General features: G+C 43.6%; 1 protein-coding gene across 6 annotated transcripts in view; it reads right to left on the minus strand.

The window, feature by feature from the left end:
- Positions 1-394: 394 nt before the first annotated feature.
- The window catches only part of anks1ab (ankyrin repeat and sterile alpha motif domain containing 1Ab), a 40495-nt gene continuing 15646 nt past the window's right edge, over positions 395-25243 (minus strand). The window contains exons 3-15 of one of the 6 annotated variants that reach the window (XM_069533755.1): positions 21538-21653; positions 16967-17065; positions 15837-15983; positions 13451-13558; positions 11986-12156; positions 10144-10281; positions 9945-10016; positions 9505-9588; positions 9232-9369; positions 7703-7879; positions 5546-5644; positions 4680-4777; positions 395-1071 (exon numbers count right to left, since the gene is read on the minus strand). In XM_069533755.1, coding sequence (XP_069389856.1) covers positions 933-1071; positions 4680-4777; positions 5546-5644; positions 7703-7879; positions 9232-9369; positions 9505-9588; positions 9945-10016; positions 10144-10281; positions 11986-12156; positions 13451-13558; positions 15837-15983; positions 16967-17065; positions 21538-21653 — 1586 coding nt within the window. In that variant the 3' untranslated portion in view covers positions 395-932. Of the gene's footprint in view, positions 1072-2127; positions 3007-4679; positions 4778-5545; positions 5645-7702; positions 7880-9231; positions 9370-9504; positions 9589-9944; positions 10017-10143; positions 10282-11985; positions 12157-13450; positions 13559-15836; positions 15984-16966; positions 17066-21537; positions 21654-25243 lie in introns of those variants that run through there. The other 5 variants (XM_069533763.1, XM_069533760.1, XM_069533768.1 and 2 more) reach the window with 5 other exon arrangements.

Here is a 25243-nt window from a genome sequence, read left to right on the forward strand (position 1 = left end):
AGAAATATCGTATCTCCATATTTACTACGGCATGAGAAAAAAAATACCAAGGCAGTATTTTGTAATACAACCATAACTGAAGCTGTTGTTAACAAAAAGCATTCTATAATACGTTCTTCTTTTCGTACAAATTAAGTAAAGCTGCATTTTTTTGTTGGGCTTTTGGAAATTATTTGAAAATCAATTTGAATTTATTTCATCAACTAGGTTCGAGGAGTTTGTAACGATACTGAAAATACCATCTACGTTACAGAATCAGATTTGTTGCTCTGATATTTAAATATATAATAATTATCTGTTTATTGTTAAATGGCTGGTGTCACGTTATCTTTTCTGTTTTTTATTACTCAACCATAAAAACAAAAAGTCATGCCGACAACAGACGTGAGAGGGATTCTTTTTGTCATTGTCTTATTTAATTTCATTAATATAATATTGCTTTGAAATTTGAGACAGTATCACATTTCCATTGAACCACACTCTGTCCACAAACATGGGCAAAGCATCGTATGCTGGTACAGTTTTATTTTTTTCTTGTCTCTACATTTTTGTTACAGTTCTCTTCACCCTCTGCTGTGACTATCTCCCATAGACCTGAATCAATAGAAATGCTCATTAATGGTCTATATCATTAATGGTCTACAGTGCTCTAAAACATTACAGTACCTACATGATGAGATCAGAGTCACAGGGAGGCCAGGAATTAGTCTTGACCTTTCCGGCTGACCTTTCCTGGAGACGGGAGTGAAACACCTGGTCCCGCTCGCCCGGTGCTGTGGGACAACAGGTTGCGTCTCGTCCGTGTCGTGTTGGGATTCATATCGCGTGGCGGCGGTGGTGTGGGTGGGGGTCAGTGCAGGAGCAGGGGATATACAGAGTGGGATCTAAATGTCAGAGCAGCGCTGGTCGGCCCTGCATGTAAGGCTTACCTCTCAATTCCTCTCTCTCTTTACCTCTCTCTCTTTTCTTTCCACTGCTCTGCCCACTAAACTCAATACACGCAAACGCTCACAGCGGCCGCTCCCCTTCAACTCACAGCTTGGTATCCGGAAACTTGAACGCTGGGGCGAGCTACACAAGGAAAACACCAATGTTAAAAGAGACTGGTACATGCACAGCCATTATCATGCCACCAAAACTTGCTTTAAATAGCTGCTGCTCATTAAAGTGTAATGCTTTTATATTATGCATCCATACTGGAGCAGGTTGTCTTGGTGACGCACAAAATGGAAGAACATACGTGACAGAAAATCTGTAGTTGGGGAGGGATGACGACAGTGGAGGAGGGATGAGGATGATTTGTGTGTGAGGGGGGAACATAAAAAGCAGATGAGTGAGAGGAGACGAGACACTGCTACGGTACAAACAACGACTGCTCAGGCCAAGTGCATCAAGGGAGGACAGAACACACACAGAGAGGAGACACTGCCAACATGCATCGTCAGGGGAAGCTAACAGTTAACAGTCAGAACAGGGCGGTAATGGCGACGCAGCCACGGCACCGCACACAAGGCCGGTTACATCTTTTTAAGTCTCCAGAAAACACCGGAGAGAAGCTCAGAAAAACCCTCTCATCTCCCGCAGCAGCAGCAGCACACAAACAAGGACGGTGGCCGGTGATGTAACAGTAACAGTCCCAAACTCCCATGAGGACACACAGAGAAACAAGGCATACAAGCACGCACAGCAGGTAGCGCACAGAAATGGGGGGAGGGGGGCCCACAGATATGCGTCGACTCCACAACGAGCATTTCTGAGTCACAGTGCAGCAGAAGGAAAAGTCTTCAAAATAGAAATAAAAAAAATAAAAAGATTGTGTCACGTTCTCAGCATAACAAATCCATTCGCATCAACACCACACCAGATTCATTTTCTTAAATAACTTGGCTCCTTTTTAATGTCGTGGAATTGAATCTTTTTTTATTTTTTCACGGCGGTTTATTTTCAAGTGACATACTTTGCGTGTACTGTTATTCTAAGTCTGTGTGAAAACAGCATGGATACCGTTAATGATAAGATGCTACGTTTGGGGAGGGGGGGGGGAATGTGCAAAATTGTGCTCGGGGCTGGTTGATAATACACTCGGGTTAAACTGAGGATGTTTTTGTTTGGTTTGCCATAATTGTGAGATGCAGAAGCAAAGTCAGTACACTCTATAAGCTTGTGTTGTGTCTTTTCTCTTTGCCTCTGGTTGTATTAATGTCAGGATCCTCCATGATCCTGTCTTATAATCGCTCACTCCCAAAGTATTTCAGTCAAATTCCCCCGTCTATCAAAAAGTATCACAAAATGCACTGATTTTTCCTATTTGCATCGTAAGAAAAAAAAGAAGGTATTAAAAGGGATAGTGCCACGTTTTTGTTTTTTTTAACACAGTGTTTTCTTTTAAATTGACAATAAGAAGAAGATGCTGTGATTGGCACTCTCTCTCGGTGCTACCATGAATGCTGAGAGGCACAGGGCAGTACAAGACCAGAGCAAAAAGACTCATCTGGACAAAACTGTACCATCGAAAGAACAACGTCATCCCAGCCAGTCAGAGTCAGTTCATCACAACACCAGGAAATCAGACGCGTTGTCTGTTTTCTTTTTTTAAAGTCTTGAAGAAGCAGGGGCGGGGCGTGCAGTTGTTGGGTAGTGGTGCTCAGGGAGGTCAAGGGGCAGGAGGTGGTCAGGGCTTTAGTTGATTATAGATAACCCGATAAATCAAGTAAGGCTGTTGTCCTCGGAATAGTGTAGGAAAGTTGTCCTCCAATGTGTTAGTGTGTGTGAGGGTTCAGTTCTCAGTCCGTTTGAGTTCAGACATCAGCGATAGATTCCGTTGTGTTATCATGAGTATTGTACAAATGAGTAAAAGAAAATTTAAAAAAAAGGTTATTTGCTGCATGTTGCCGTTTTTTTTTTTAAAGTCTTTCAATGATTTGTTCCGTCTTGCATTCCCATGCTAGCAAAGCAGCCTCCTCATGAGTGCCTCACAGTGGTAGATGCCTGGTAAGACAGGACAGGCTACAGATGGAGAAAGAAAAAAATAATAATCATGTCTTGAGGCAAAACATCCAAATAATCAAGTAAATAATCAACAAAAGTCAGATTAAAAATAAAAAGTGATGCTGAAATTTGTTTTAATTCTATTTTGCACATTTGGAGTTTAAATCTTTAGTCAGCGAGTAAAAGGAAAAAGATTATTCACTTTCTTGCTGAGAATTAGATGCAAACACTGATAACACTCTCACGTCTGTTACATAAATATGAAATTAGAGCTAGCAGCTGGCTACATTAGCTCCGTACAACAACTCGTCAAAACGCCAAAAACGACCCCTCTGAAAATCACGCTGTATCTCTATTCCATAAATATATTGAAAAGATTAAGAGTAAAAGCGACAAATCGCCGTTTTAAAGGAGTTTGTGTCATCCTGACTCTTCATCAGTTCAAAAAATGGTTTGAAACAGGAAGAACTCAGTAAAGTTCCTCTGCCAAGACCCAACGGTCACCAATCACCAAACTGCTCACACTCATAGATACCAACGTGTCTTTTTTCATCAAGATCCATGAGATAATCTCTGAGAAATCAACTAAAATGTTGAAAAACTCACATTGTTAAAGAAAGTGAAAAGAACAATTTCATGCATCTGTCCACTTATTCAGATCCGTATCAAAATATAATGGGTTTTTCCCTGACCCATACCGCATCCTTCCACCAAGGTTCGTGGAAATCATTTCAGTAGTTTTTGTGTAATCTTGCACATCAACAAACAACCCAACAAACAAATGGGAGCTATCGGGGCCTGCACACAAAGTACCAGAACATATTTTGGCACAGAGAGAAATGTAATTTTTAAACTTTTATATGGATTAAAGAAATGAGATGGACGGACGAGTGGACAAAGCCAGAGAAGCTGTTTCCTCACGTTTCCTTTAGACTGAGCTGCTCCCTGTGGCTTTTTATTTTCTGTACAGACTTGAGAGCGCTATCGATATTCTCATTAACTCTCTGTAAGAAAGCAAACAAGCTTTAGCCACTGACAGACTGGTGTGACATACAACTTTGTACCTTGTATTTATTCATTAAAAACTTAATCAGGAAACTCTCAAACTTGCTAATGAGGAGTCTAGATAAATACAAATAAAATGATCATGCTTGTTTTGCCTGTTGCTAATCATTATATATATATATTTATATATATATATATATAAAAAACATCTGAAAGAGGAAGAAATATAAAGATGCAACCTCTGGGAGGTATCAGGGATTTGTAGGCAGATGTAAGCTGTCAGGAGGAGGAGGATGAGGAGGAAGAGGCAGTTTGGTTGATTGAGCAGGGCCACTGTAAAATGAGATCAGTCCGAGATCATCCGTTCCAGGGCTCCGCCATTGGCTGCGGCAGCAACAGGCCAGGGAGGCCGCCGGGGAAGTGTCGGAGGGGGGAGGCACGGGAGAGTTTGTCATGGCGGGCAGGAGGTTGATGATGAAGGTCGCTGGGCAGGGCAAAGGAGGGTGCAGGAGTAGGCAGCCCTGAGGGGTTGCTATACCATCACAGTGAGAAGGCACGGGGCTCGCATGTACGTATGTGTGAGTGCAAGAGAGAGAGAGATGAAAAAGTGGATGCAGGGTAAGAGGAAAGTGTGTGGGTGGGCAGCTGTGGGGGGGATCCGGCCTCAGAATATGGTGGTCTCGTACTTGGTGCTGACGGGGCGCCTGTTGGAGTCGCGCTGGTCCAAGAGCCAGGTGGTGCTGCCCAGGGACTGCATGTCTGCGTCCATCTCCAGGGGGTCGATCTGCCGGGGGGGAGGAAGGGAGGAAGGAGGGACGAGAGGAGTGCGTGAGACGGGCGGAGCAGTGGAGGCCATTTCGCCAACACTGGCAAGTCCTCAGCTCTCTCACACACGAGCACACACACACAAAACGTGCATGTGGATTCAGAGGCACAGTCCAGTGATCGTTGTTATCGATCACAGACAAGGTCGGGTTTGTCAATCCACAACATGGATGATGTCTGACAGGAAATACACTCAGCAGGAAAACCAAAGCTACGGCCCTCGTACTAAAATACTGCGTCTAAAAGCAGCACGTGCTCTACACCAGTGGCTTCTGTCGTAACGTGAGAAATGAAAATGTAAAAAACCTAAAATGTAATAGTTCACACCTTCAACGTGTAGGTAGATACAGTATTCAACGAATGATCCAACAAAGTCCAATTCAACTTCATCTTTTTTATCACCGCTATGGATTAAAAACCCTCACTGGCCAACAGTCCTCGTAACGAGAAGGTTAAACACATCAAGAAAACCCTTTTTCCCTTTTGTCTTGAACTACCTGCATCTTAAGGTCTAAAAATGTGAGATGAAGATGAGAGATGGGGAAAGTAAAGGAATGGGGAGAACGTTCATGGCTGAGGTAAAAAGATCCACAAGACGAGGGGACAGGAAGTGCACCGCGGCACCCGCAGACACCGGGGGAAACGTAAGAAAAGAGGGGAGGGGAGTGGAGTGGAAGCAGATGTGTGATGATTCAAAGGTTAAATAGAGGAAAGGAAAGAGAAGGACCTGGACTCCAGGGCTAACAGAGTGCAACGGGAGGAAGGAAGGACGGTGGGTAGTACACGTGTGACAGTGACAGCAGCGGCATTCGAGCAGAGGGGCACCCTGGGAGGCAGGAGGACCAAGAAGACAAGAACAAAGACATGTTAAAGAAAACGAGAGAGAGAAGAGGGACAGATCATTGTAATGTTTTTAGTGACAGCGGTAGGAGCAGAGGGGAGATTACACAGGAAAATTATTCAACTTCACATGTTGGTGTAATTAATTATCATAGCTGATTGTCCAATTATCACTTAGCAACCGTAGCTAGGCACAGCAGGCGTGTGAAGCTTTGGTTTTTCTCAACATGTAAAACTTGTCACAAATCTAAAACACAGGAAGTGAAGTGTGAGGAATGAATTTAACTGTGTTTATCTGCCCTACCGTTAGCTGTGATCGTTAGCATGTCCGGCCCCTTCGGCATAGACTGTTTATAAAGATGGACGACATGAAAACTCCCCAAAGTGAACCCGAATCATTTTCATACACCCCGCCTCCTCCATGTTGGTCAATGGGATCAAACTAAGAAGTCACAGTAGACGAGTTTTGGTTTTAATTAGTTATTTGATGCTTAAGAAACATGCCAAAACTATTTTTTGTTATCTTTGTACAATGGAAGGAGGAGACATGTCCTACATTTTTATATACAGTCTATTCCCCTCAGCAGTGACTCCTTCATAAAGTTACAGGTTACATTTACATGCACTTTCTGGAAACATGCATGAGAGTAGACTAATCTCCATCAAACCTACGAATACCAGAGATTCCTTAACATCACATTTGTCAAAGACTTATTTAATTAGGTCTCGTCATAACAACCTTTCTCTTGTAAAAGTTAAAACATATAAACAAGCAGCAGGCAAATAGGGTTATTTAGGAATAAATACTCATTCTGCTCAAAATAAATATAGTAGGTTTAATTGGCTTTCCAAGAACAAAGCTTCTTTATGTCCATGCTGGCTTTAGTCTCTGTCTTTTAGCACAATAAACTATCCTGTAGGTATCTGCCAAGACTTGAATTTTCGGGAACTTCTTAGTGTCGTTTAAATCTCTTCATAAAACATTTTTTTGTTGGAAAGCTTTCATGAAGGTTTGACGTAGGCTCTATTTTATTTTCGTGTAAAATTTTACTTTCTTCTCCTTTGTTTTATGAACTGAACATATTTCTTTTTTTGTGTTAGCAGGTGAGTTGATAAAAATGATCCTCTGTCATTTCAGCAAACAAAACTGACTTCTAGTCAAATTGTTTCAAATATTACTCAATAATCTTGAGTTAGGAAATCTCCTACAATCATCACTGTATATGGATGAATTCAATTCAGGTTGATAGGTGTAGTAACTGAGGCGGGTGGAGCTTAGCCAACTGTCTGTAACACTTTAAACTAAGCAGATTTGGTTCCATTCGTAGACGCAGTCATGAGCTCGGAAACAAATTGCAGCAGATAAGAGCCCCCCCCCCTCATCTAAAACCTTAACAAGCAGCCACACTCATTATGCAGCTCTGTGATTACTCCATATTTTATCCGTACAGACAGGTAGTGAAACAAAGTGATTTGTGTCCCTGCATGAGCATGTGGTCCGGCAGCGTTCGAGCTCCCGGCTGTGCAGCTCCTCTCAGGTGACAGTGATCGCTGGAGGCTCATTATATGCAGCCTGAGAGGTCAATGCATCAGTGCGCGGCTCGGAGGTCTATGTGAGCGTTTACGCAACACACTCAATCGATGGCGAGGAAGCAGCGGATGGGTCCAACCAGCGCGGCCGAGGCCTGAGAGAAGTCCCAAAGGAAATCATATACACCCGCCTGTGAGCAACAAATAAACCTATTCATTCATCATCTTTCGCATATATGCACAACAAGGAAATCTCCCCCCTGATCGGAGTGACTCACTGAGTTGGGGGTTGGGTGAGAGGAAATTGGAAGTAAAGTAATGACTCATCACTTTCTTCCACACACACACACACACACACACACACACAGAGTGGAGCCTCCTCTGTAGGTGGCTCACTGGTTATTCACAGGAAGAAGTCGGTCACGAGGTCCGTGCACCTTACGTGACTTACGATCGCACACACTCACAGATACACACTTTCATCGTGCTCCGGTGTTTGTGAGGTGGTACTCACTGCTGATCTCCGCATGCTGCTCCACGACTGGGACGCAGGACGGGTGGTTTTGGTCTCTATGACCTCTGAGACCAGAGTTGAAGGGGGGACGTACTGTCTCGCCCTGGACTGGATCGCCATCTGATAGGCCACCTCGAAAGCCTGTCCCAGCGTTAGGATGATCTCATAGGTCTGAGTCTGTGTGAGGGAGCGAAAAATTTGTTTTAGATTTGATCAAATCGCAAGAAACTGAAAATTAAGTCAAGTTGTGGTGATTAAAAGAACAAAAAGTCTCAAAACTTCCTTCTACTTCAGCGGGTGTGGACACAACAACGTCCTCACAGTGGTTGTCTTTAAGTTTTAATTGATTCACAGCAAGTCATTTGTTTGGATTCTTAAACGACCTCCATATAAAACCTGCTAAATGTTTCCGTTGGAAAAGCAACAAGTGGCTTTTATCATCAAAATTCACCACATTTATATTTCTGCTCACTTCTGATGCTTTTAATATTTTATATCTCAATAAGTAGAAATGCCATGATTATTTTGGCTTCCCTATGAATCATAAAAAAATAAAAGCATAGCACAGAAGAGCTTTGCTCCTCAAACCGTTGGGATAATTACTTAAATCATCCCATAGTGAATATCAAAAACATTTTCAGAGAAAAGCAAAATAGAGTTTTTTTGTTTGACACGCTACCTGCACCTGAAGTGACTCGTGTTAAATACAAGTGAGTGACGCTCTAAATTTATAATCTGGTCTTGTGAAAGCTCAAATCAACTCGTTACTGTTCAGTTAAAACAGTTTCCCTGCAGGTAAACGCGGCTCTGCAGTCGCCCGTTGGTCACAGATGATGCACTGTAATCAACCTTTACAGAAGCCGAGACACAAATTACAACATAATTGGTGCCTGTATGTGGAAATGCCATGCGTAGCGGGAGAGGAACTTCAATCAAGCCATTTGATGAGCCGATCAAAGAAAACGATGTCCATCGGATGCAGCATGCGGTTTTAGCCGCAGGATTCCTGAAGTCCCATAAATTACACCTGGTTTTTCACCTGATTAATGAGTTTATAAAAAGCTCAAGTCTGAAGGAGTATATAGAACCAGAGGAGCGTTCAGAGAGTGTAAACGTTAGCCAACGCTAACGTGCTAATCCGTCATGTGAAAGGAAGGGGGGGAAAAATACTGGATCCACACATCTACTACATCAGAGACTGTTTATAAAGATGGACGACATGACAACTCCCCAAAAGTGAAGCCAAGTTGTTTTGATCGCCTCCTAGTGACTGGCGGCAGTCAAAAACTCTGCCTCTTCCATGTTAGTTGATGGGAGGTGGGCCAAATTAAAGAGTCAAATACATTTTTCTCAAAGATGGTGTCAACCAGTGCAGATCTTTCTGATAAGTTTGGTTTTAATTAGTTATTTGATACTGAAACGTCATGATTGACAGCTCATCATGGAGATGCTCCGTCCATCTTTATAAACAGCCTTTGGTTTAGACCAATGTTTTTGTGATTCTAACAGTCTAGACATGTTTTACTCACCACTTCCACAGTGCTGAAGACATGACAGAAGTGGTGGCCGCTCTTCAGATCCTTGGTGATGTAAGCAAAAGTGCAGAGGTCATCAGGGTCCTGGGCAGCGCAGGAGATGTTCCTGATCTCGTGCTCTGCGACGATGGACTGATGGAGAGACAGAAAGGAAGTGGAGGGGAGTGACTGGAAATCAGCTGCTAATGGAGGCTGAACCTGGAGTGTGTGAGTTATACAGATCAATAAACACACACACACACACACACACACAAACTTTCCCTTTACCTTCGTGGCTGCATCGATGAACTTGACCCCCCTGTAGGTGATGGACAGGATGACAACTGGACCCTTTCTAGAGTCTTTAGATTTCTGTAACGAACACAATAAAAAAAAGAAAGTACATGACGTGCCAACTATTGGGCTGTGGACAAAGGTGAAGCCAAATCATCTTCATCACCCCCTGGTGGCTGCACTACAGGTTATAAACCTTGCCTCCTCCATGTGATTGGATGGGACATAGACCAAACTAGTCTTAGATATTTGATGCTATAAAAACCGAATAAAACATCACAAAGTGGAGACATGTCCTCCAGGATGGTTCATGCACTTCAAATTGATTGTCTTTAATTAATATTTATAATAAATTAAATGGTTTCAAATGTTTTTTTATTAAAGATCAGTAAAAATTAAAAGTAGAATAAAAAGTTATTTTCAGTTATATTCACCCTAATTTTGGCGCAGGCATCTTGTGTGGACTCGATCCCTCGTAGATCCCTGATGATCATCGATCCTAGGTACTAGGAGGAAGAATCGAAACACACCAGAGTCGGGTCGGACTACTTGATGGTAAAAAATGACCAAAGTGTGTTTGATATTAATTCACTTGCTAATAGTAAAATGTAAAGAGAGTAAAATGGGACTCACGGTGGCCTCGTACCCGCAGGACTCCATGATGAGTTTCTCGGGCTGGTGATGCCAGGCGGACACCGTGGCGTAGGTAGCAGACTGACTCGGCGGCCGGAGGTTTAGACGAGAGTCTTTGTGCCGCTCGCTCTGTCTGTCCTGCAGAGATAGAAAAAACATTGGTTGGTTATCACAGTAAAAAGAGGACACAACTAAAACTAAACCTTTGACGTGACGCAAAACAAATTCTTCTGATAGTGGGAAAGAAATCGAATTTCTTAGTGTCAGGACCATATATCTTACACACATGATTGACAGCTGAGACCGACTCGGGATTGGTCAAGAAACAATGATTACAACTGTGATGGCAAGATGGCAGCACCCTTATTCAGAATATTATAGCTTAATTTTGGTAAAGTGGGAGGAAGTGGAGACACGTAATCTATTTATTCATATTCAGTCCATCATCAGATCAGCCTCTCAAGACTATGAAGAAAGACGATTCTGCATTTTATTAGAGCTGAACAACAGATCAGAATTACAACCACACTGACTCCATTTCTGTCCAGCTGTCACGACGTCTGACTGCCGAACATTAGCATGAGGCAAAGTGAAGTGCACCCGGTCAGCACTTAAATAAAAGTCATTTTCTATCTGCTGGTACACACATAAATATTTATGCACTGGGTTTGGCCTCGAGGTCAATGTACGCTGTGCTCAGCTCTTTCATAAATCACTAAAATATAATCATTGCAATAATCCACTAAGCACTTCGAAAAAAAGATAAGTATTGATTTTACAGATATGGACCCTGGTGAGTGCAGTCGTGCAACTTTTCCCCTGTAGACGCTGCTCGGTGTTTTGTGTTCTTCAGTGCAGCAGCGACCGAGCAACTGTTTGTGCAATTGACCTTTAGAAAATGGTCAATTCTGATCACTATTTTTATTTCTTCAAGGGAATTCAGTGAGGCACATGAGAACGGACCTCACGTCAGGGAAAGAAAAGAAACTCCAGTGGATTTTTATTTTATTTTTATGTTTAGGTTTTTTTTAAACCATCTTTAAATTATAGGCAGCTCTGGATTTCACTCTGAGATAAAATCCACGAAGTGAAGCCACATAACTCTGTGCTTCTAGTAAAAGTAATTTTACTGGAAAAGTTATAATGCAATAATATCATGTTTTAAAATTACATTCATCCAAATTAATGATTTGATGTCTTTTTGAAATCAAAGACTGACAATATATTCTCCATATTTTGCAATATTTTTTTTTTTGAAATATGAAAATAGGAAAAATTAGCTAAACATCTAAAATATATGGGTTTTTTCACCAGAGGAGAAACTGCTGAGCTTCATGATATTACTTTCCCCTTTTTAACAGAGGAGTTATGTAAGTTATAAAACTTATTGTGGGAAATCAATTAAACTGATAACTGGCTGAAGTAAATTAAGTGTCAGACAAACCAAAGTAATTCTTTTAAATATATTGTTTTAAGACTCACTGCTCATTGATTCCCAACATTGTCCACAATGGTCTAATAATTCATCCTCCAATATAAAAGACATAGAACAAACAATACAGCCAAATCTAGGACAGTAGACAAATTGTCTCACTTTATATTTTGTTCAATCACTCAACAGTAATTTTGTCCTATTTCAATTTTTCTAATCACATTCTAATGTTGTAGTTCTTTGGCTCTGACCGCTGAGATTTAACTCAACCAGGAAGTTAGTTTTGCATCCAGATCAGCTCAGTGTCTCAGTGACTGTGCAGCGTCCTCCTCCATCGAATCGCTCACTGAGAGTGAATTAGAACGAGATCTTTTCTCCTGAAGTCGATAAAGGTGAAATAAGGAACTCACTACAGAGCGCGGCCTCTCGCTGTAAGACCGCAGAGACACACTACAGTCCTGGTCCACTCCTCTCCGCCTGCGGTCCGACTCGGTCAGCGGCAGGAGCATGTCCATGGAGCGACTGGTGTAGGGGTCCATTTGACTGAGGGGGGATGTGGTCTGGGACAGGAGGTCATGAAACTGCCACACAAACACACACAAACACCACAAACACAGCACAGATGAATGATCTGACAGCGCTGTGTACGCAGGCCGGTTTCCCCTGATTTACATCCAAGCTTAATCCTCCACAAAAGAGCCTCCTCCGTGGAGAGTCTCCATTCTTTCTAGCCCAGTTTAATCTGCCTGGGAAATCAGCCCTGAGTATTTAACCGTTGTGAACATAATGATATTGAAGGATCTCATTCCAAAATTAGATTTCCGCCGCAGAAAGAAGAGGAGAGAAGATCCATTTTCTCACAAAAGGATGTTGGGGTAGAGACGCAGATGTCCACGTGACTTTAACCTCCATCTTAAGCTCTGTTCTGATCGTTGTCCAATAAGAGAAGCAGCATCCATCACTTTTTTCTTCTGAAAGCGTTTTATGGTGTAAAACATCTTGCAGCAGCATCACTGGCTCTAAATATGGGTCACACTGAGGGCATCTGCAGAACTACCCTTTTATCTAATTGGCCATCTCGAGCAGAACCAGTGTATTAAGTGAATTAGCGCTGACAGTATGTTTCTGCAGTGTAGTGGTGATAAAGTGGCTCTAACGCTGCTGCAGTCTGATTCACAGTGCTTCAGATAAAAACATGCTACTGACACTGTGGTGTCTTTTTGTGCTTCAGAGAGAGAGAAGATATCAAACCTGTGTCATCTAATGAACACTGTTCTCTGCAGGGTTCGCACAGTTAAACCGTTGTACTACAACACGGAACAAAATGTTATGATTATCCACCGAGGCCCCGAAGTACAAATCATCTCAAAACACATCGAGCAATAAGACAACACAGCGACTGTTGTTATGATTTGCACTTCAGGGTTATTGCAGGTTTCACAGTCATGTAAAAATATCACCCAGCTGTGCATTTTATTTTCAATGAAACTATTAATCAATCATTGGTAATGTAACCTGGATTTAGGGCCGCAACTTATAATCATCTACATGATCGATAATAATAATAATAATAATAAGACAAAGAGAAAGATAGAGAGAAATAGAAATACTAAAAGAAAGAGAGAGAAACAATACAAGATAGAGAGAAACATAGAAACACATTAAGAACGATAGAGAGAAAGACAAATAAACAATATAAAATAGTTAAATAATCAAATAAACTGAGTCGCTCCATATAATGTCAGAAAATCTCACATCTGGAGCCGAAATGACAAAACCTCTTACTTCTGATTAACTAGATCAACGAATACATTATTTGAGAAATCACTGCAGCTCTAGTTTGGATAAGCAATTAAAAAAAGTCCCCAGTCTCACCATAATAGGGGACAGACGACGGGACTTGCTGGGAGCTTCTTCATAGGGTCTCTCTGCCAGAGAGGCGATGATCCTCTTCCTGTGGCCCAGGGCACCGATTTTAATCACCTGCAAGCAAACTTCACTCCATCAATATATCAAATAGAAGAATTTATCTCCACAAAGCAAATACATGTATAAAAACAAAACACAGAATAGTTCACTCCTCGCTGGCAGCCGCCCGCCGGCCGGCCAAAAGACTCTCGTCAATAATTCAGCTTCAATCTGTTTTGCCATGAGCCTAAAGTGCAGCAGCGTCTCCTTCCAGGGACACTTCATAACTCACACGACATTTTTCATCAGACAACCAGAGAAAGTGCTGATTTATGGGATGATACCAGGTAAAATGCAAAAAACAAAAGTGATTTGCTGAAAACTAAGAGTCAGGCTGTGTAGATGTATGTTTTTAATTTACAGTATTTCAGCAGCTGCCACACACTGATCCAGGGTTTCTGTGTCTAAACCGTTTGTAAATGTCTTTTCAAAGTGGCATGGCAAGAATAGAAGAACACAGGTTCATTTTATGCAGTGAGAGCTCATCATCTTATTACTGCACATTTGCATAATTGGCTATTAACGTTCGTACTCATCAAGTTAAGGTGGATGTTCGAGTGATTAATGTTACATTTGGAATTACGTTGCTGGTACAAAATTTTCTATAACAGGATCGTGTGGTTCTTTGTCTGAAGGCTTCGATTATTTATTCAGCGAGAGTCGCAGGCAGAGGAGGCAACTGGTTCGTGCTCTGGATTTTCTGTTGGTGCCGTTTTCATTTTTCATTTATTCTCATGCACAGAATCCCAGCGAGACCAGTATGTGCTGGAGGTGCCTGAGATCATTTAAATTGTAATAAAGAGCCTTGGGATTGTACAGAAGTGTAAACCAGCTCGTACATCATCTTGACGTTTGATACTGTTTGCTGAAAGATGCTGAGGAGGATGTAGGAAGTGGAATGTGCAAAGTGAGTCCTGCCAAGATGCTCAGAGGCCGTTCTGCTGCTCTGCACACTGGCGGTAACGTGCCCTGCGCTCACACCCATCTCGCTGTGCTGCATCGCAGTCTGCTGGACCCCATCCCTCAAACACTGCATATACAGCACAGTGCGTTTGGCTGCTGCTCTCCTGCAGCTGCTGATGCAACTGCAGCTGGTTTCAGTCTCTGCATCGATCAAGCCAGACACATCAGGGACTGTAGATAAAACATACGACGGCTGAGAAACATACTTATCCACATGCTAAGAGCACGTGTTTGGATCGTCTGGCTCCTTTCTACAAGACAGGTGGTCTCCACTGAAACTAAGGATGAAATTCAAGAGAGGCTGACAAGTCAAGAGTCCAGTGTTATGTTGAGGTTGTTTCTTAATACAACAAGTTGAGTTGGAAAACACAATGGGACAAAGTGTATGACTCATCCCTGAGGTGAATAAGGTCAAATAAATCCCTCCATTGTCTATACCGCAAATCATCTAAGGGTCACTGGGGTCTGGAGCCAATCCCAGCTGAGATTGGGCGAGAGGCAGGGGGGGTACAACCTGGACAGGTCCCCAGCCAATCACAGGGCAGATGTATAGAGCCAAACAACCATTCACCCTCACATTCACATCTACGGGCAATCTGCATGTCTTTGGACTGTTGGAGGAAGCTACACAGACACGGGGAGAACATACAAACTCCACACACAAAGACCCTACATGGTCGGCTGTCAGGTTCAAAACCAGAAACTTCTTAATGTGAGTCGACAGCGCTAATCACCATTCCACCGTGCCGCCCCGAGTAAAGATTTCTATAAAGAAGCTTAGCAGCTGTCAACAATCTTAACATGTGAGTCATACAAACAAAACAATGTCGACTTACAACGGCGTCACGACAGACTCGACAAGTTCAACCAAAGTTTGATTCTTCTCTCCGAGGTTGAAAAACAATCCAGTATTTCACAAGAAATTAATCATTAGAGAAAATGGAGCAGACGATAACAAGTGTTTTTTATCTTTTCTGTCCTGTTATCCGTCAGATTTATCCTCCGCTGCACAAACACAAACCCACAAACTAACTCCTCTACACATGTTCAACTGAAAAATTACATTTTGTAACTTCTGCAGCTTTTAAATGTTATTTCCACAAGGATTAAACCAAATTCCCTGTAATCACTCAGCACAGTGCCCTTGACTTTACATGAGATCGGTTCTTTTTCCACTAATCTCTGTTTCTGCAACAGATCCACAAGGAACAAGGATGTCAGAGGTGTTGAGTCCATCATGAGTATTTGTCAAAACGTGACACGTTGAACAATAATCAGCCATCATCTGTAAGAGCCCAGAATGAAAAGAAATATAATCAGTGATTCTTACATTGACGATCTCCAGCTCCCACAGGTTCTTCACACACTCCAGCGTGCGGTAGCCGCTTGAAAGGAAGTTGGGCAGATATTCATGCAGGCCAAGGCCATCCAGCCAAGAGGCGAGAGACGTGCTGCCATCACAGCCCAGAGCTTTTACCTGCAGAGTGGAGGAGGACACGTGTGAGTCTAAGTGAGGACTTTACCTTTATTCTCCTAAAAAATAATTTAAAAAATCAATGCACAGTAAAAAAAAAAAAGTGTTTCCAGTTGTATTATTACAGCAATTAAAGAAATAACGAAGCCTAGAACCAGGTATGGACATGGACAGAGGATAAAATTACAATTATACAGAGAATAGAATTTAGAAACTTTGGTGATCTGTGACCTTTTCATCTGGAGCCATCGTCAGGTTACCTTTTTAATGTCAATATTAATCCAAATGGTTGAGAGGCTGAATCAAGATGGTGAACATTAAGCGTATTTTATATCAGGGTGTTATCGTTTGGGCGGCATGGTGGTGCAGTGGTTAGCTGGTTGGTAGGTGTATGAGGATGAATCATTGTTTGTCTCTATATGTCGGCACTGGCAACCTGTCCAGGGTGCACCTATAAGATCAGCCTCCCTTCAACCCTCAAGGATGAGCAGTACCGTTAATGGATGGATAGAAACTATAAATGCTTTCCTGAATCTATCCATCCATCCATCCATCCATCCATCCATCCATCCATCCATGCATGCATGCTCTATACCACCTATGTGGGAACTGGAGCCAATCCCTGCCGACACTGGCTGAGAGGCGGAGTGCACCCTACATAAGTCACCAGGTCTGACAGAGATTTATTTCACATTTCTCCATGAGGGAGGTATGTGTTCTACTGAGTGAGATTCTAGTTGATTGACTTGTTTGCACCTAAATCCATAGTATCTGAGATAAAAAGCAAGTTTTTCCATTCAACGTCTTTTGTTTGAAAGTTGTTATTTAATCTCTGATGAAGCACAAATCAAGTTATCATTGTGTCCATGCATGATTACAAAACGTTTATTCTCTTTTTGTATTCGTTTGCATCTTTGCTATTTTGTGTTATAGAGATATTTTGACTTTTCCAGTCACGTTCCTTCCTCTGTGCCGACGTTACGAACCTTGGGCAAGTTGCGCGCCGCGTGGAGGATTTTCTTTCTGTGTCCTGGGTCGGTGATCCCAATGTCTCTGAGGTCCTGGTCCTCCATCACGTTACCTCCCTGCATGTGCACAAACACAAGAGACAAAGTGCAAATAAACACATTCACACACAGGCGCACGCACAGCCACACGCAAACACACCATGACAATCAAGCACACGCACATGCATGCACAGACACAATTCACAATGTGGACATACAGCAGCACAATACAAGATAGTGCGTCAGTTATTTATCGCACAATACATCTCACTCAGACACAAACTGTAAATTTACATATGAAAGACAACACTGACAAATGGCGATGAGATCATAGGTCAATACAAGTGTTGTGACATATTGTACAATGACAGCTTCCAGGGACACACACACACACACACAAACACACACACATCCCTGACAAAAGCAAGAACAGCAGAGTGGGAGGACAATGAAGTCAAATGAATTGTGCTTGCCAAGAGTAATCAATCTGATCTGGTGCGACTCAAAGAGAACAAAGCCTTCATGGCTGCAGCAGCTTCCACACAGTGTCTCATTGAGGAGAAACTCAACAGTCCAACAAGGAATACAAATATTTCACTATAGTTTGAAACAATTCCTCAATTAAGGAAACGGAATGAACAATGTTTCCACTTCCTGTAATCTCAAGCAGATTCTCGTCTGTCTCGTGTATCTGTTCGTGTTCTCGGCTCCAGTTGCTTTGTCATCTTCAGTCAAGTTTACAGGCGGGAGTGAAGACACAAGGAGAACCTTGAATATGTGGAGCTAAGCGTTTTTCCCCTGTGGAGGGCTGCAGATTAAATCTTCCTGGCCAAGAATGTTAAAATGTTCTGTAGTCTTTACTCAGTGTGCTCTCGCTGGATTGGCTTCAGAGCACAATGCAGCAGTGTTGGCCTGTATCAGGGCGCAGTGGAGAGATTACTCACTGATCACTAGAATAAAAGGTCAAAATGAAGCTGAGAGGACCAAAATAGATTCCCCCACTTCTATTAACACAGTTTGAAGTTCGACGACGCCTCGGGAGACTCCGCAAACGTATTATTTCATGCTGCATTGGAAACGTGTGACGGAAATGTATGGTTGATTTCTTACATAGCTTATGAGCTCTGGTAGTTTGATTTAATCTGATACGACTTGCAGATGTAGCCATGGTAGAAGTCCTTCATCTCACTAAATGCACTCAGTTAATGCAACAGTAAATTGGAATTTCCGTGCCCCAGAGAGGAGATGTTTGGAAAAATCTAATTTTGTCGCGGTTTCAGGAATCGGCAGCCGCAACTGTAATCTGGCAAAGAAAAGAAAAATACCTATTTCATGTGTTAAAATATGTACGTTCACTACTACATTATAACGTTTGAGTGAGCAGGGGCTGCGGAGTCTGATGCAAAATTAATGCAGGAGGGATGTAAATGCATGATGGAGCATTTCTAAGATGTTTTGCAGTCGACTATTTGGCTCATTGCCACATTAGTTTGGTCGTCAGAGCAACAAAGCGTAACGCTAGGAGAGAAAAACAAAGAGGAGAAATCGTTTTGAATCTTTGACTGTAAATGAAACGTGTGGGCCATGAAGGCCACGAGAACGAAAGCCACGGCTGCCCCAATTCTGGCAGCATGAAAGATGCACAAAATGATAATCATCGTGTAAAAATTATGAGAATGGGCACACAGCTGTTCATAATTTATGATCCCTCAAAAGCTGCATCTCAGAGCAATCATCGCATGCAGAGAGCCGACTCATGTGAGCGCCTGCTCTCTGCTCGGGTAGGAGGGCCACAGGAAAGTTTCCAAGCAGCACTGTAGATCTTCAGCTGTGACAGCGGCGGTTCAGTCGGTACAGTACGAGATCTCTGCCACTGCAGAATTAGATGGAGGATAGTTTTCATCTTCCTCTGGACGCGGGTGAAGAAGCTGCTTTGTGTTTATGCTGATCCTGCTTTTATTTGCATCTAAGACTCACGCACGTATGTTCTTCTGCTTCTCCTTGTGTTGTTTTTATTACATAAACGCACTCAAACATGACACTGACTTGGAACCGAGCCACGTTTTACTGCCCTCTACTGATCAGCCGTCTGGTCTTTGCAGCGAATCCCACAAATAAGTTCTTATGCTGGAGTTCAGTCAGATTGATCACATCTGAAGCGAGCGGGACAGAATCTAAAAGGGCACAATATTAAACATTCACAATGTCCGCCTGACTACTCTGACCTTTCCCTTCTGTTTGCAACCTCCACATCCTTGTAAATATCCATGAGTAATTTGCCTCGTGAGCCTAATGATTTATCTCCCTGATCCATCACGTCCAGCTGACACATTAGCAGTGGCAGGAAAATGAACATCAGAATGCCAAATGACCCGCAGCCCTCATCACGCCGCTGCCCACAAATCCTCTTCAACATACAGTACAATCTTACAGTGGAATTGTACCGAAGGCTGATTTGTTTACTGTTAGATAACTATTCGCTAGTATACAACTGCATGTATACGTAAAATAAGATCATGAAAATAAAAATGTGTCAACCAGTACAGACTCCAAAACAGCTGTTCAGGTCAATTTATAGATATGTAATAACTCTGTATGTAATAATTAGGTAATAATTCTTTAAATCTTTCCTTTTTTGTTTCTGTCTTCACTTTTCCCCCAACATGTTTTATATGTGTGATATCAGAAGAAGATGCATGTTTTAGTAAATTCGTTTTTTTCTTGCAATCCAAGAAGGAACGAACTAAATTCATCAACGTTATATATCTATTCCTGTTGTTAACACATTTAATTAACTTTACATTAATGAAACATTCTCATTCGTTCTGATTAAAAACAATTTCATACTTTCATTATCTTATCAATATAATAAAAGAAAGTTAATTTTGTTATTGTTGTTATTATTATTGTTAAAATTAATCTTCAAAGCATTTTATGGTTAATAATAAAACAAAAACATTAACAAAGAACTTGACCATGAAAGATACAAAGCAGGAACTTGTCTGTTCTCTGGTGAACTCACTATTATCACTATCTATGGTGTTACTGAGCTGTTACCTAATGCTAGATATATACACAACAGTAGTAGAAGTGCAATAAGCTAACATCTGCTGATGAGTCTGTCTGGATCAGTCCAGTTCTAATCAATATCACTAACCGTCGCCTCTTTACTCCGTCTACATACTATGACTGTGTATTACACTTGTTTACACTTGGTGTCACCTCCTGATCAAATCACAGTCTAAAGACCGGACCCGTTCAGTGCAGTATGCGTGATCACGTGTTTGTGAGGCCAACCATCACGTATTAATCTCACTCTTTAACCAGCACGCCTCAACTGAACCACTTAGTGAATTCAACCACCTTCCCTCTGAGCTCACTGCCCTCACTTAACTGAGCTCAGCTGTGACAAACCGATGTAACATATAGCCCATAGTGCTAACGCAGCGCTGAGGTCTGACAAATGTCCGAGTGCACCCTGTGGGGCGAGTTATTTACAGTGTGCAGCACATGTTTTTTCAGAGTAACATGATTGTGGGACCGGATACATAATGGTGTTTTCTACAATCATCGCCCGATGCAGTATCGGGTTTCCTCGCAATGTTCCTCTCAAGAAACATGATAACGCTTTTAGTCAGATCGCACACAAGCTTTGAGCTGCAGTTAACTGAAGTTATCAATATGTAATCTGACTGAGGAGTTTATAAAATGGAGAACATTCGTGCAAACTGTGTCGATGACTTTCAGAGGCAGTAATCTTTACAGTCAACATATGGGTTTTGATGATGCACTTACTTCTGATTTAATAAATCTGTCACCAAAATAAACATCTGCATGCCAACGTGTGGTTAGTGTCCAAACACAATGATTACACAGGATTTAAATATAGTGTTAAAACATGCTGCTGCAACATAAACACACATTGTGCAGTTTGTGGAAGATTGTCTCAAAAGCAGCACAAGCAGAGCACAAAGCATGATGGGTGGCAGATTAAGGGGGATTTGGCAAGCAACCATGCAAAGTGTATTTAGAATAGACTACAGTGTGTTTAGTTCAGGGATTGTTTGTCTAGGGTGAGCGTTAAGGCTAAGATTAGGGTTAGGGTTAGCTGAATGTCTCTAGCTCAAGTCAAGTATCTGTGAAGCAGAGGATCCAGTATAAGGGATGGAGGTGACTGTAATAACGGTACAGTAAATGAGATAGCATGATTGGGAAAGCTGGGAAAAACCTTAATGGGTTTTGGTTGTCATTTGTCTTGCTATTGGTGACAGCCCATATTCTTTTAAGGGATTTAGTGAGGGGCCATAAATCTTAGCAGGGTCATGCATCGCACAGGGGTGATGAGGAGTTATGAGGGGGATAGAGGGGGGTAGAAGACAAAGGGTTCAAGGGTGAGCATGACAGAGGGACGAGGGTGGGGGGGTGGAGGAAGTGAGAAAGGAGCAGAGCGTTGACATAAAAAGACAAATGCAGCAACGTTGACAGGGGCAGAGGCAGAGTGAAGTAGAGTGGACCCGACCCCTGTGGATGACGTGCCGCAGGTGACTCACCATGAATCGCAGGTCGTCAAAGCCATTGAGCAGGAACTTGCTCTCGTACTGCGGCAGCCCCACGTGCTCCAGCCACTCTCCCACCGGCTGGTCCAGGGCTCTACCGCAGGCCCCATCTGCCGAGAGAGGGAAGCGCTTCAGCAGTGAGAAGCCGTTCAGCCGGTAGCAGCGGCACTCAGAGGACGACACATGGCATTGCCACATCATTCTCGGCCAGCAGAGGCAGAGCCGAGTGCAGCAGCACCAGGCAGGGTGGGGGGGAGACAGGGTCCAGGCCGGGGGTGAGGGGGCTCCCACGGTACAGGCGGGGGCCCGGCTAAACTCAAACACGGAAGGATGGGAAGTGCTGCGGGGCCCAGCTCAAGCCCTGCGGGGGGGGACTGACTAGGCTAATATACACGCTCGGGTGTTACTGTGACTGACTGGAGCTGTCAGGCGAGGGTGGAGGTAGTGCAGGGGAGGAAGCCCATCTGAAGCTCGGTACTGTTAGTTATGTTGGACTGAGCCACTACGGCATCTTCCAACAAACAGGGTTCACTAAACATTCCTTTAGTGAGCAGATGAGCGAGTGTAAAAACAAGACTCTGGCTAGTCCAAAAACATGACAATACTGAACACTACAAGTCAGGGAGTGGGTAAAATATCAGGCTGAGGAAAAATGGAAATTATTTAACACTACATCAGACATTTTCATACATCACACATTATTCACTATGCTTAAAACTATCCCCGTCATTTCTCTAAAATCAGAAACCACTCCATCAGGGTGTAACACAAATATTTCAGTTCCCCCAAAATGAATTTGTCAGGGTTTTCACCACATACTTGTAAAGCTCTGGCTGAGTCCCATGGCTTCATTGGTCAACCTCTTTGAGAGCTAGGACACGGCTCATACAATGAAGGTAGCAGCATTCTATAAAGTACTGTTGAGGTACTCGTGTTATTTATCATCAAGGGAAAGCATTTGTTTAAATCATGTTTACTCCATAGTCACTACAGTCAGGTAGACATATTGTAAATCCTGCAATCGAGACAGAGAGAAACGTTGGCTTTGGGATTTCCACAGTGTGCTGATTCCAAACTCCTCAATTCATGGTCAAATGCAAGTATAGATTCCTTGATAAAGCTCCGGGAAAGCTGCGTGCCAGTGGCAAAAGGCTTGGTGTCCTTGGTGCTCCCTGTGCTGCCCAGCATTCACACTCTTCCGCAGGCTCCAGCAGGAAACGTGCCTCTCATTTCTCAGAGCAGTAAATCCAGAGGATCAGATCCATTAAACGGCAGGTGAGCCTCTTGACTCTGGAGCGAGGATCTCTGCAGGAGGACCACAGTGCGGGTTAAAGCCAGCTCCTTTCCCCAAGGCAAGCGCCAACCTCCCCCACTCCAACTCACGCCCCAGCCCACCTGGTTCTTCTCCTCGCTGGGTGCAGCTAGCAGCCTCTGTTCTCAGGGCAGAGGTTTGCTGCATCCCCTGCCTGTCTGAGACATGCAGGCAGATGCAGTCACGGCAGCTGCTCCTGGCTCACACACGCTACCCCCCCTCACTGCTCACAGGGCATAACGTCCTGACGCCGGCTCGACTTCTACACAGGAGACCACGATCTGATCTGCCTCAACCTCAGCGACCGCAGCCACGTCCTTCCCACGTCCACGACAGCCGACAGACTCAGTGATCATCCCCCCTTCTCATCTGAGCAAATCCCTCAAGCTCCTCTTTTCAACTCCCCCCCCCCTTCCTCGCTCTCGTCTCTCTCTCTGCTTTCTGTCTCTCCCTCTCGATCTCATAGCCCCATTCCCATACGCTGTGTGATCGCACTGCAGGGCTGCCGTATGCTGCCTGATGAAGTGGGGTGCTGCTCCACGTAACCACCTCTCCCTCACTCTCCCACTATCTCAGCTCCCCTCCCTCTGCCTTGCACTCTCCCTCACTCTGTCTCGCTCCTTGCTTCTCGCTCTCAAACGCAGATGCAGAACACACTCTCTGTCTCTTGCCTCATCGTCTGTCTCTCTACCCCTTCTCTCTTGGTCCCCTCTCGAATGTACTCATACTCTCTGTCTGGCTTTTAACTCCCCCATCGCCACCATCAAAAACCCCTCATAGCCCTCCTTAATTGGGAGGGGAGGTGGTGCATTGATTAGAATTGCATGGAGGCACTCTGATCTTGGCAGTGAAGAGAGGACACTACCATCAGAGACAAGGAGCAAGCCCAAAAATCACACTGCTTTTCTGCAAAGAATGTAAACGGTTGACGGCGACCCATCGTGTTCTGCAGGAGGAGTGTCACGTTTTTTGTTTTTGGGCTAACATAGGGTATTGAAAGAAAGCCTCCGCTTATTAGCAGATGGCTTAAGTTCATTTACATCTTACTTTGATGATACGACGAGGGGGGGCAGCATTGGTTCAAGTCGGTAGAAGTCTCTAATGCACTCACAGTGGACAAGAGGGAGGGGAGAGGAGAGGAAAAGAGAGGAGAGGAAAGGGAGAGGAGAGGAGGAGACACACTTCAGGTCCATCTCCATCTCATCCAGTCATACAGCATGACAGAGAAGAGGCAAATTCCATTATGCCCTGTACTTCCAGATGCTTGTGTCACATCAACCATTTTTAGAGCTCAGCTGAGGCCACTTACGGGATATGCAAGTGCGATGATTTAAAAACTCGAGATACTTTTTGGGGGCTAAAAAGACCATTTGACTTTGAAAGAACTGCTTCAGTCGACACAGGGAGTTCGGTACTTCAGCACCCACCTATGTCGGGGCTGCTTGCCACCTGTTATCTGGGTACAGCTGCAGGCAGGAGCGTAATTATGCAGGCTTTCAAGCTGCTCGCAATCGCCTCACACAAACCGGTAGCCAGGCCGGTTGGTGAGGCCGTCAAGGCGAGGCAAAGCGGTGCCAACAGAGGGAGGCAATGTGAAGGGCTATTGATTGGACCACCTCCGTAATTGGCTGCCTGCACCAGCGTTGCGTTGCGGAGGTAACGATCAGGTAAAAGGCCAGGTCAGGTCTCCCCGTGACCCGTCAGTCATAGGCGAGGGCCTGCGCTCATCAATCTCGAGCAGGAGGAGGAGCTGCTGTCAGATTCGGTCCGAACGAGGAGAAGAGTGATGGAGAGAGGGAGCGAGAGAGAGAGAGAAAATGAGCGGAAGACAGATAAGAGGCAGAAGAGGACTAATGGAAGAGGAGGCGATGAAACATATGGGTGAGATAAAATTCACCATCTTATCTCAAGAAAGTAAGGAGGATTGAAGTAGACTAATTATGATTCACTACAAGATCCCACAACTCCTCCTCCTCCTGCTGCTGCTCTTCTCTTCCCTACTGAGCCTCAAACCAAACTCAGCCCTTAAACCACAATATCTAGACAAAGACTGTTAAAAATACCAGCCACCTTATCCAATTACCTCCATACATTTGGGACTGCAAAACCTCCCACAGTCATAGGACCTAATTACCGACTGACAAGAGTATCCACTGCTCCTCCCTGGGGGGAAACTGGGTCACTGTCTTATCCCCTGTTAAACAGGCCGAGCCGGCAAATCTATCCAAGTGGGTTTCTGCACCTTTTGAACACTGAGGTCTAGACTTGACTCCGAGGAGCAGCCATTAGAAGCATCTATTTACAGAGGAAGAGGTAGAGGTTGTGTCTGGATAAAGAAGTGAGTCTTTCTTAGAGAAGAAAAGCACAAGCTCCTTGTCAACACACCCA

Source organism: Paralichthys olivaceus, chromosome 2 (genome assembly GCF_024713975.1).
Source record: "Paralichthys olivaceus isolate ysfri-2021 chromosome 2, ASM2471397v2, whole genome shotgun sequence".
Taxonomy (NCBI): domain Eukaryota; kingdom Metazoa; phylum Chordata; class Actinopteri; order Pleuronectiformes; family Paralichthyidae; genus Paralichthys; species Paralichthys olivaceus.